This window comes from Anneissia japonica, unplaced genomic scaffold (assembly GCF_011630105.1).
Source record: "Anneissia japonica isolate Jap-2015-1 unplaced genomic scaffold, ASM1163010v1 scaffold560_len657749_cov147, whole genome shotgun sequence".
Lineage (NCBI taxonomy): Eukaryota > Metazoa > Echinodermata > Crinoidea > Comatulida > Comatulidae > Anneissia > Anneissia japonica.
The window spans coordinates 392,295-403,788 of NW_022754288.1; the positions used below are offsets into that span (position 1 = coordinate 392,295).

At 35.1% G+C, this 11,494-nt stretch overlaps 2 protein-coding genes across 2 annotated transcripts in view; one reads left to right on the top strand and one right to left on the bottom strand.

Moving 5' to 3' along the window:
* Positions 1-668: 668 nt before the first annotated feature.
* Positions 669-5,403, bottom strand: LOC117123179 (phosducin-like protein 3; the record flags this gene model as incomplete). The annotated part of the gene is given in 5 exon segments (XM_033269032.1): positions 669-1,703; positions 3,112-3,320; positions 3,635-3,778; positions 4,368-4,449; positions 5,274-5,403. Coding segments are annotated over 5 exon segments (702 nt in total), but the record flags the coding sequence as incomplete, so codon positions are not given.
* Positions 5,404-9,637: 4,234 nt separating this feature from the next.
* LOC117123160 (angiopoietin-1 receptor-like) overlaps positions 9,638-11,494 on the top strand; it is a 26,443-nt gene continuing 24,586 nt past the window's right edge. Inside the window, exon 1 of the mRNA XM_033269011.1 lies at positions 9,638-9,739. Within this exon, the coding sequence (XP_033124902.1) occupies positions 9,670-9,739 (70 nt within the window). The 5' untranslated portion in view covers positions 9,638-9,669. The remainder of the gene's footprint in view (positions 9,740-11,494) is intronic.

Below are 11,494 nucleotides of genomic sequence, written 5' to 3' on the forward strand. Positions count from 1 at the left end.
GTGCCCTTGTGCGGACAGGGGATGTGCCCCCCCTCTGAAGCTGGAAACCTTGTTTTTGCAAAATAAATTGATGCAATTTGCTATTATAGGCCTAATCAATAAATTCCTCATCAACCGATATAACCTTACACATTCTTGGAATTGACATAACATTACTGATGTCGTACACACCCTTCAGTGTGAAATGTGGCTCTCTTTACAAGCACATCTAACATCTAAGGAAAGAGGAACTTAGATTGGTACCAGATGAAATAATTTTGTTATCAACATTAATACATTATGCTAATTTTCATCTTTGTAAGCGCATAAGACAGTGCAAATTATTTCTGTGACAGTCTTTTAAAGTGTGTAAAGGTCCATTTTATCCCATAGAGTCAAAATATTTGGGGGATGATACAATGGACCATCCCCCTTGTCAAATATATCGGGGGATATCCCCCACCCCCCCGGGATCTACGCCTATGCGGTGGACAGTTAAGATGCCGGGTAGGCACATGATGTGAAGGGACCTAACATAGACAGTGTCTTGACAAGGACAGAAACAAATGATCATCATTTGACTCAAAGCCTGGACTGTTTGCTCGAGATCTCATTAATACAATGCCGCATTCTTCCATGGAAAATGTATTGAATATACAGACGAACATAATATGACATTTACAATAAAATAGGAAATTTCGTTTAATTTATTTGAAATACAAAAACATTTCAATTTGGAAGAGTAAAACATTTCTTATTAAAATCTGGTCAAGTCGTGTATTTTCAAGTTATTACCTATATTTCACAGTATTCATGATAAATCCAAATTTTGGCCTAAACCCAAGCTAAAAAATGCCAAGCAAACTTTCTAAAATCCCCCCAACTGTGTCTCCAACTGTATTGTTAAAAGGGGGTTCCTTCACTGATAAGCAGTGGCGTATCTAGGTGGATGCCTCAGGGAACCCCTTAAAAAGCTTGCACCCCCTTCCCCCTCCCCCTCCCCATATCACCCATCCATTGAAAATGTTCAAAGCAAAAAAAGTTATGCTTAAGCAGATGAAAAAAGTTTAAAAAAATCAGGTTTATATAGATTTTGCGACATAGTGCCCCCTCACTTAATCACCAATCTTCTCACATCACCTTCGCTCCAGCATCAACCACCAACCCCTCCCCCACCCACTATTTCAAGATTCCTAGATAAGCCACTGCTGCTAAGCATTAGACCACGTGGTAAGCTTCCTACCTCTTACTGTTGTGGACCCAGATTCAAGACCTGGCTTGAAAGTCGAGATTTGATTGAATGCTCGTCTATCATATACTCAGCCCCTGGAATAAACCCTCACAAAAAAGTTAGGTGGGTTAAAGGCCATGTTTGTATCAATTACACGTTGTAGTTAAGTCCGGTGGCTCTGCACAGAGGGTGTACAAGATTCCCCAAGAGCCCAAATTTCCAAGTTGAATGAGGATAAATAAAGAATTAATATTATTATTATTATTATTACAAATTATTGTGTCAATGATATTACGATTTAAATCTACTGATAGGTGGCAATTTTTAGCAATATAAAACTTTGTTGATAGAGGGCGCTAGTAGTCATCATCTGAGCTGTCATCATTATTTTCTCTTCCTGATGAAATTGTTAAAGTAGTCCTTTGTTTCGGTTTTGGCTTTTCCTCCATATCCGTCTTCACAGCACCTATTTCTGACAATTTCCATTCCAAATCTAAAACAGAAAAACAATTTTTTTAAACATTTTAAAATGGTAAATTAAAAAGGAAAAAGGAAATTCCTTTGAAATCTTAACTTGATGCCATTCAAAATATCTGAATTCCTATTACTATAAATTAAATTACAAAACAGTACAGATATAATTAGTAGCCTCATTTGAATATCAGACTTCTCCCCACCCACATTCTGTAGCCAGTTTTGTCCCCACTCACCCACCTTCTATGCTCACCCATCTCCTTTTATTATTACCTACAAGGACCACCTGTAGGCTAGTCCCACCTGTCTATCTACAGTAGCCCATTCTTATTACCATTCACTACTTGCAGCCTAGTGTTCTGTACGCCCATCTCTTAAAGCTCAGTCCCACTGCATCCTCCTCTTTAGCCTTGTTGACAACTTTATGACATTTTATTTCAGTTTATTTTATTTAATAGTAACCTGTTCCTTATTTATTTATTTGTTTGTTATTCTATTTATTTATTTGTTTATTTGTTTATTTACTTACTTTTACTTATTTATTTATTTCACATTATTTATAGAGAGTAGCTATAGCAACAGAAAGCTAACTTGACAAGGCCCACTATGGCTAATACAGTATAGTTATACAAAAATACAAACAAGAAAATTAATAAAATTGAAAAACATTAACACTATGGTTGCAGAAGCAGAAGGAACTAAAGGATTATTGATTAAAAGTTTGAATTATGATTTAAATTGTGATTTAAAGAGAAAAGAATAATAGATAATAATAAAATAAATGATGAGTGGGAGCAAGTTCAAAATTGATAATTGGGATACGGAACAGCAAATTTTGGAGAACTAAAGCCTCAATCGCACTGGATTAAATTTTGGGAATATGTAACCGTCATCACGGTAAACATTTCTAGGGTAAATGTTACCGTCAATCGCACTTGGACTTTTCAACTCGGTTTAGTTTTCCCGAGTAGTGTAAAATTAACTATTTGAGGGCGGTACATTTTGACCTGTAACATGACCCGTACTGACATGCAACACTGATCTGATCAAAGCAAATCGCCGTCGTGATCTGTTTCTGTTCCTTTGACTGACTAGGCCAACATCATGAGAGCCTAGAATTTCTCCTTCCGATATTTCAGGCCTAGCGAGGCCTAATTTAACCGACCTGTTGCTGTTCGCATTGGATTTTCCAGGCCGGTCAAAGTAGCTCGGTAGGAATTACTGAGTAAATTTCACTCCCGAAAACTAACCGGCGGCGACAGTCAAGTTAACCGAGCGGGACTATCTGCACTGGATTTTTTCAGTCAAACTTACCGACAAGACGGTTACTTTTACTGAAATAAATCCAGTGCAATTGAGGCTTAAGCCTTCCTACATTTCTCCTTGTTCATTAAATTCATTCAATTGCACAAAACATGCCTGCTTACCTTCAACAGTGAGATTCATTCCCCCGAACGTATGAGGTCCTATCAACTGTGATTTCATGTCATTCTCAAAATATACAAATATAGTTGGAAGGTTCTTATCGGGAAAGTTTGGGATACAAGTCGTTGACACAGCCTTTAAGAACTTTGTTGCTGGAAACTTGCGTGACAGTTGAGCAAAATGTTGGTTGATTAGGGTACAGAGAGGTATGCTACATACACAGAAGAGAAGAAACACCATAAAATCCCTGTCACTTGCTAAACTAATATTATGTTTTTATCGTCTTTATTAAAATTCCTCTAGTAACTTTCTCTACATAGTATTCAAGTACAGTACTCCAAATCAAATTATTCTGCACCGAGCACAAATATTCCGTGTAATAAGTTAATAAATACCTCAAATTATACCCCAAATTATTATCAAAATATTTATAATAAATTATCATAGTTCTTATGATTGATTTATGTAGCTATATAATTTATTTTGTATATAAAATAATATCATCAATGAAACATGTCATCTTACCCTTGTTTATAGAGATGTAGTACAACCCAAACACCATCTCCTGCCTCGTTTACTTCCTTTACATAATCAATGCCAGATATTTCTTTTACACTTCCATAAATTTCTTTTTGTTGTAATTTCTTGATCTCAGCTATTCGTTGTTGCCTGAGGACAATTGAGCAATGCAGGTTTAGGTTTCAAGCTAAAAATCGTCAGTTTATACCTGTATGAGGCTTGCCATCCCAAAACAAGTATCAGTGACCAAGAAAAAATTAAATAAACGAAAAAACAGTATACTTCTTAAAAATATATTCTTATTCTCCACATTATAAGGTTATCAATATTGGAATTGCTTGAGTTTGGAGTAAAGTATTATAGCTTCTCTGTATTAAAGTATACAATACTGCCACATATATGCTAATTACTCAGTTTAACATTTAGTGACAGTACACTGGTTTTAGGATGGCATATCTCTGGACTCCAATTTAATTCCCTAGTTTCTCTCCTTGTGTTTCAGCTGGAGGGCTGAAATGTAAGTTTCAAAAGTCGGATGAGACACATTTGGTCCCGTGTGCAAAACTGCCCATGTGCACGTTTGAAAAATGCAGTACACTTTTTGGAAAAGAGAAAGGGAATCTCTTTTTCCCGGTGTACTGACCAATTCACCACCAGAGGGATCTCACAAGAAGTAAGTCTCAAGACTTTCTTTGGTGGTTCTTGGTGAACCAAAGAAATCCAATCCAATCCAACTAACCTATACTGTAGTAAAACCCTTTCGTCTTCATCATCTTCTAATTCATCTAATTCATCAAGAGTCATCTCTTCATATGATTTACCTAGAATCAAATTAACAAAAAAAAAAAAAACATTTTCACCAATTTACACACATTTTACTACAAAAATCCTTAAATTAGCAGGTACAAATTTTGTAGTAAAATGTCTGTAAATTGGTAAAAACAAAATTTTTTTGATCTGTTTCTTGGTTAATAGTTTATATGAACCTTTTAAATAACTTTTCAAAATTCTACTTCAATTTTTAAGGTACATTATTTTTATGTCTTTTGAAAAAGTACTCTTTCCTAGGTGGGCCATAAACATAAATAAAAAACTATTCAAAATTCTACTTGAATTTTTGAAGTACAGTATTTTCATGTCTTTTGAAAAAGTACTGTATTATATATCTTTCTTGGGTGGGCCATAAACATAAATAAAAAACAATAAACACTAACAACATGACAGAAATTACAAATACGGTATAAAGACGAAAAATTAATTAGTAGGCAGCACTTTTTTGGCTAACAATAGATAAAGATGTACAAATATATCAAAATAATGTTTCAAACTTGTGTTGAAATGAAAATATTTGTTTCAGCGGCAATTTTTAATACCTAAAACGAAGGCTGTTCCATTTTAAAGCTTTTCAGATACGCTGTGTTTATTAATAGGGCAAATGAATGGTAAATTGGAGGAGCATTGGATTGAATTAGAATGGGAAAATACTCGACATGATATTATATCATGTCGAGAATTAAATCTTAAATGTGACAATCAGATGTCTTGTATGTTTTTTATAACTTTCTTGAAACACAATATATAATGTAGATCTGTTATCCTAATGAAATATTAGGGCATACATTGGACGTTTAATATTATTTTTTACCTGCATTTGCCTTATGAATTTTATCTTCCATCATTTCGATAATCTCATTTTCTGTAATTTCCTCCTCTTTTGGGGGAAGGATGCCCTTCTGGCGAAGGATGTCATTCCATTCAGTATCTTCATTGGGATCCTTAACAGAAAAATAATTTAAAATATCAAAATATTCATCCACAATCACGCATGCAGTTTGCCAAGTCTCACATTTTCATTGTGAGAATTGTAGATACTACTGTACTTGATTATTTGATAGAATAACATTTTCTTCATACTATATTTTGTTATATAATTAAAAAAATAGAAAATTTTGTTTAAATAGAGACATTTTATTTCCTCGTCAATATCCGAGCTTACTTAGCAGACTTACCTAGCTTAGCTAGGCTAGCCTAGGCGTAGGTCCTTCCATCCATGATCAACGGGAAGGGCCTAGGCCTAGGTATTCCCAGCAAAACAGCCATTAGTTAATAGTAGTTAGGGCCACCAGTGGTACCGTCAGTGTAGGACCGGTTCGGCCGTTCGACCGGTTACATTATCATGCAATTATATGTTGATTATCAAACCAAATGAAATGGATATTATTATCCGTGTGTGTTGTTAATCTATTACTGCTACAGATCCATGATTTTGTTGTATTATCAGGTATTTATGCTGCAAATTAATTAATGTGGTTTTAAAGCAAGTCAATGGCATTAATACTGCGATGAGTTTCTGAACAAGCAGTGGATTTTATTAGGTTTGTGTAAAGTTAATAATAATGTTTTAAGATTCATATATTTCGTTTTATCTACCGTATTTGAAACAAACGAATGTACATTATTATGCATTTACATGTTGATAATCAAATCATTCTGTGTCAGTTCACCCAATGGTGAACACCCAACCAACTCAGGTTTTAATGAAAATTGGGACAAATGATTATTGGCCTGAGAAAAGATTAAATTTAAAATATTACGAAAATCCGATTGCCGGATCAAAAGTTACGAGCCGTAAAAAATTAAGAAAAACCCATTTTCGAACAGCCATAACATGAAAACTAATAGGCCAATTTTGAAATAGTAACTATCATTGATTGAAAAGGAGATGCTCTGAGGATTCCAAATATGTTATCATAATTGCATATGATGAGGTTAGTACTGGATGACTTTTTGACCTCTTCTTTGACCTTGCGGAACATACTTTATTTTTCCAATTTTATTTATTTTTCTAATCTTTGAAGTGTTCCTTATAATATATAATATATATAAAGCTAGGATATGTTTTTCCTCATTACTTGATAATAGGCAATTGTGTTTCTATTAAATTGTTTATTACATTACACTGGGACAAAATGTATCTTAGCTTTTACTAGCACGTGTAGAGGCACCATCACTTACCTCATCATCAAGTAGAAAAATACAATCAAAACATCAGGAAGACATTATATCAGCTACTTTCGATAAATAAGCCATCATACAGTAAGAGGCAATGTCATGCTAATCTATTAGTTTAGGTACAGTAATGTACCGTAATCAAACTACTGCTAACTCCCACAATTATTCTTCTAACCTTCTATTTTTAACTGCTTAAAATTATTTTTCTGTGGCAAAACATATCTTAGCTTTAACTAATATTTTCTGATTTATTATATATTTTTTTTATTAATTTATGTTTTTTTATTTTTTCTGAACCAACTATATACAACTGAATATTATCAAGTAATGGGGAAAAACATCTTAGATTTTTATATTATAGGCAATGCTTTAGAGATTTAAAAAAAAAATTTAATAATAAAAATAAAATATGTTCTACAAGGTCATGTCAAAGGTCAAACTAAAGGGCAAATGAACATTTGTTTGAACTTAAATTGATCGTACTGCAATTCCAATTACAGATTTGGAATCCTTGTCCAATATCCTTTAATATGCTACTTGTTTCATGAAAATCGGACCAGTACATTTTGATTTATTTGCGTTTGGAAATTGGAGGTAGTGCGCAATTTTGCCATTTTAAACCATTTTTGATCGGCTGTAACTTTTGATCCGTTTTTCCGATTTTGAAAAAAATTGAAATTTCACTCTTTCCAACCCAAATAAACCTACAAATAAATTTTGGTCAAATTTGTCCTTTTTTTTGGGTGATTTGACATGGAATGACCCTATTGGCAGTTGGCACCTACAGTATTTAATCACCTATTATTATTTGGACATTCATGCCTAGATTAAACACATTATTTCCAAGTAGAATGTTTTTCATTCGTTTACATCTAATTTATGATAACTCTGATGAAATCAATTTATTTTAATTACTATTAAAGCCCCATTCCCGGCAAAATTTCAATTTTTAAGAAAAATCTAATTTTTGTATAATGTTATAAAGATTTATAAATATAATACGGAATTGCTAGTTTAACTGAATTTAGACATTCAGATGTGTATAAGAGACAGGTATTTTATGAATCGTAAGAATGAATGTTCTAAGGTGTTTCAGGTACCCCGCGCTGTGATTTCGAATTGATTATCTATTCTATTGTTTAAATTATCTTATTCGAGATTCTTTTTAGGGTTAAACTCCCACAAAGTCTGTCTCTTATACACATCTAGATGTGTATAAGAGACAGGTAGATACTGTATACATAAAAACAAACACATAGGGCTAGGCCTGCTAGAGAAGGCTTGTCTACTAGAGTAGACCTACCTAGGCCTAGGCCTTCTATCTAGACTAGGCCGCCAAGCCAGGCCCAAGACGAACATTTTTGCTAGGCTAGGCACAACCACATCCCGGCCCCTCCCTGGATGGCTTAAAAACTAGGTCTAGGCCTAGCCAAGATATAGATGTTATCGTAGCACTACTGTACTACTACTAGGCCTTGGTCTAGGCCTAGAAGGGTCTAGCCTAATAGAATACCCAGCCTAGTACCCTAGGCCTATTAGCCTATATATATAGGGCTAGGCCTAGCCTCCGCCCCAGCCTACCTTCCTGGGCTAGCATACCTAGCTAGGCCTAGGGCCTAGCTAGTTAAGGGCCTAGGTTTAGAGGCCAAGGCCTAGCCTAGGCCTTCCGTAAAAAAGATCAGCTATTCTTAAGTGTTATGTTTCCATTTCCAATTAAAGCAATTGTTAAGTCACTTACCTAGGCATAGTTCTAATGTACGTCCGTACGTCCAGAAACAGTCAGGTTTTTTGACGTTAAGTTAACGGGAATTTACGTATGCTGACGCAAATTTACCTAGATTGACGCAGATTTGTAAGTTTTGACGTAAAATGACGCGATACTACCTTCAAAAACATTTTCCCTATGCTGAGAATGGAAGAGCCATGCCTACGTCACCGTTTTGCAAAGCGTGGCTGCTTTGCAAAGCGTGGCTGACTTAAGTCTCGCTGCCGGTCTGCAGCAGGATCTCTATCCTCGCGGTTGACTCATCAGCTCTCTTCACTAGTAACGAGATGCAACCTTTGACATTAAATTTGCCAATAAATATCGCTTTGAAAACAAATGGCACTTTGTGAAAGGTGACCACATTCTGCAAACTAAAAATCAAGAAAAACCTAAAAAAAAAAAAAAAAAAAATTAATTAATTAATATAAATATCCAATTAAAATTTACAAATTATATTAGTAATTTTTAATATTACAAGTGCACTGTCAATGACCATTGAGCATCATGGCCATATAAAAGAGCCATCCCGATAGAAAGAAGTATACAGTAGCCCTAAATTCAGTACCACACCACAAAAAGGCCAAGACTGATATTACCATTGTAGGCCTGTTTCAGACTAAAATCCGTTATTTAAAAAAAAAGTATTATGCTTAGACCTAGAGGTAGGATGGCAGGTTTTTAATATGTAAAAGATGATAAGTGGAGGCGATCTGGGGATTTTGGGTAGGGATACGTCCATCCACTCAGATGAGAACATTTTGAGAATAAAGACCTCAGGTGTCAGGAAATTGCACTCTCATACATTAAAAATCTTACCCGTAATTCATATCGACAATACACAACCACCCTTTTCTTAATACAATTTAGGGAAGGGGTGCGGTCGCATCGTCTGCATGCCCCACCCCCACCCGCGCCTTGCATCCGCAATAATAGTCTTGTATTGTTTTGTAGTATAAATTCTCAAATTATACGTCATTCATTTTGAAAAAAAACAAAAAACAAAAAAAAAACACTCTATTACTTGCAAAGTAAAAAACGTAAGCCATCTGGAAAAGAACCTATTCAACAGTCCTAAGTAAGGTAGTACCGTACGGGACCTCTCTTAGAGGTTACGAGTCTATTTGTTCATTTTTTGTCTATTATTTACATAGAAAACAATCATTAAACATTGTTATGCTAAATATGAATTTTCTTCATGACAAATTAAACTCCACTTCTTCCTATTGCTGACATTCAAACAGATTAACGAAGACTTGAAGCCAACATGTGGAATTTTGTCATAGGCCTATATTTCTTGGTACAATTTCAAATTATTTTAGTTGGATTCAACATTGGTATGTATCTACTTGTTCACGTTAAATTTATTTCACATAGTTTGCATAGTGTGTGACTGTTAATATGATTAGTATTAAACACGTTAACGAGGACTTGAAGCCAACATGTCGAATTTTGTCGTATATTTCCCGATTCAATTTCAAATAATTTTAGTTGGATTCAAAGTAAGTATGTATCTACTTGTTCATAATTTGTGTCAGCAGGGAAACATTTGCCCCCCCCCCCATCAGACAGGTGGCAACGGTTTCTTAGGTAGGGTATTTAAAATACCGATTCAAACAAAATTAGTTTGATTATTCCCTCTGCCATCCTAATCGAATCCGTAAACGAGCACCCCCCCCCTTTTTTTTTTTCTTATTACTTTTTCTCAGGGACCCGCGAATGACAATCAACTTCAAGGCGGCAGTGTCGGGCTTGTTGGAACAAGTCGGCAAATCTCTGTCCTTATAAGCAGTGCCACTAACAAAGTTTAATATAAAAAGTAAAATAAGAAATATAAAATAAACGCAAGAACGATAAAAGTGAAAAATTAAAATAATCGATAAAAGCATCAACGAAGTAAACAAATTAAAATATTGAGAAAAATAAAGGAGTCTTGTTAAAAAAATTTATATAAAATTTATATATAAAGCTGTCAAATTTCTTTTAAATTGACAAACACCAATAAAAATATAAATATATAAAAGTACAACGGTAGAAAAACATGTACAGTGCTCTGTCAAGAGGCCAGAAACGGAAAATGTGCACCCCCTTGCTTTATACCTGTCATCTTTTTTTTTTTTTTTTTTTTTTTTTTGTAGTTACTAAGTTTTAAAAAATTCCTGGTTACTCAATCTATTTCTGGTTGCCAGTGCCTGTTAACTGATATCAAAAAAAGGATACCTGTTTTTGTGCAGCATTAGAATTTGGATGATTGATATGGGGTGGGGCTAACAAGTTATAGTTCCGAAAATATGAGTGTGTGTCTATATTATGCATTCACCATTGGATTTTGTGATTTATTCGGTGTAAACAACAAGGATAGCCCACGAAAGTAGACTTATTTCCAGTTGGTTCCTTCTGGTGGTGAGTACACCGGGAGACAATCCCCTCTTTTCCGAAGAGTGTACCGGTACTGCGTATTTTAACGTGCATATGGGCCATAAATGCATGCACGTGACCAACGGCTTAAACGTCTCATGCGCTTTGTAACTTGTATTTCAGCCCTCCAGCTGAGAGGCAGCGATAGGAATTGAACCAGGGACCTAGAGATCCAATTAAGGACCAATTTTGGGACCAGGTTTCCATGGCCTTTAATAGCTTTTATCTCTCATTAGAATAATAAAAATAAAAGAATTTAGTTAATTGAGGACCACAGAATACAGTGTAGTGGTCTTCAGTTGGACTGAGACCTGTAGGGGCCTAATTCAGATTCTAATGGGATTAGATTGGATTTATTCAGTACCAAAGATAGCCCACGAAAGACTTAATATTACCAGTGGGGTCCTTCTGGTAGTGATTGTGCAGTACACCTTAGACAATCCCCTACTCTTTTCTGAAGAGTGTACGCGGCGTTCTTTAACGTGCACATGTGACCAACGGCTTAAACGTCCCATGTTCTATTGATTCTAACTTGTATTTAAGCTCTTAAGCTGAAAACCAAGGAGAGGCAGCGATGGGGATTGAACCAGGTACCTAGAAATCTCCACGACTCAGCGCACACAGAATGGCTACCACCAGATTAGCCGACTGAGCTAAGCTGCCAGGCGCGTAGC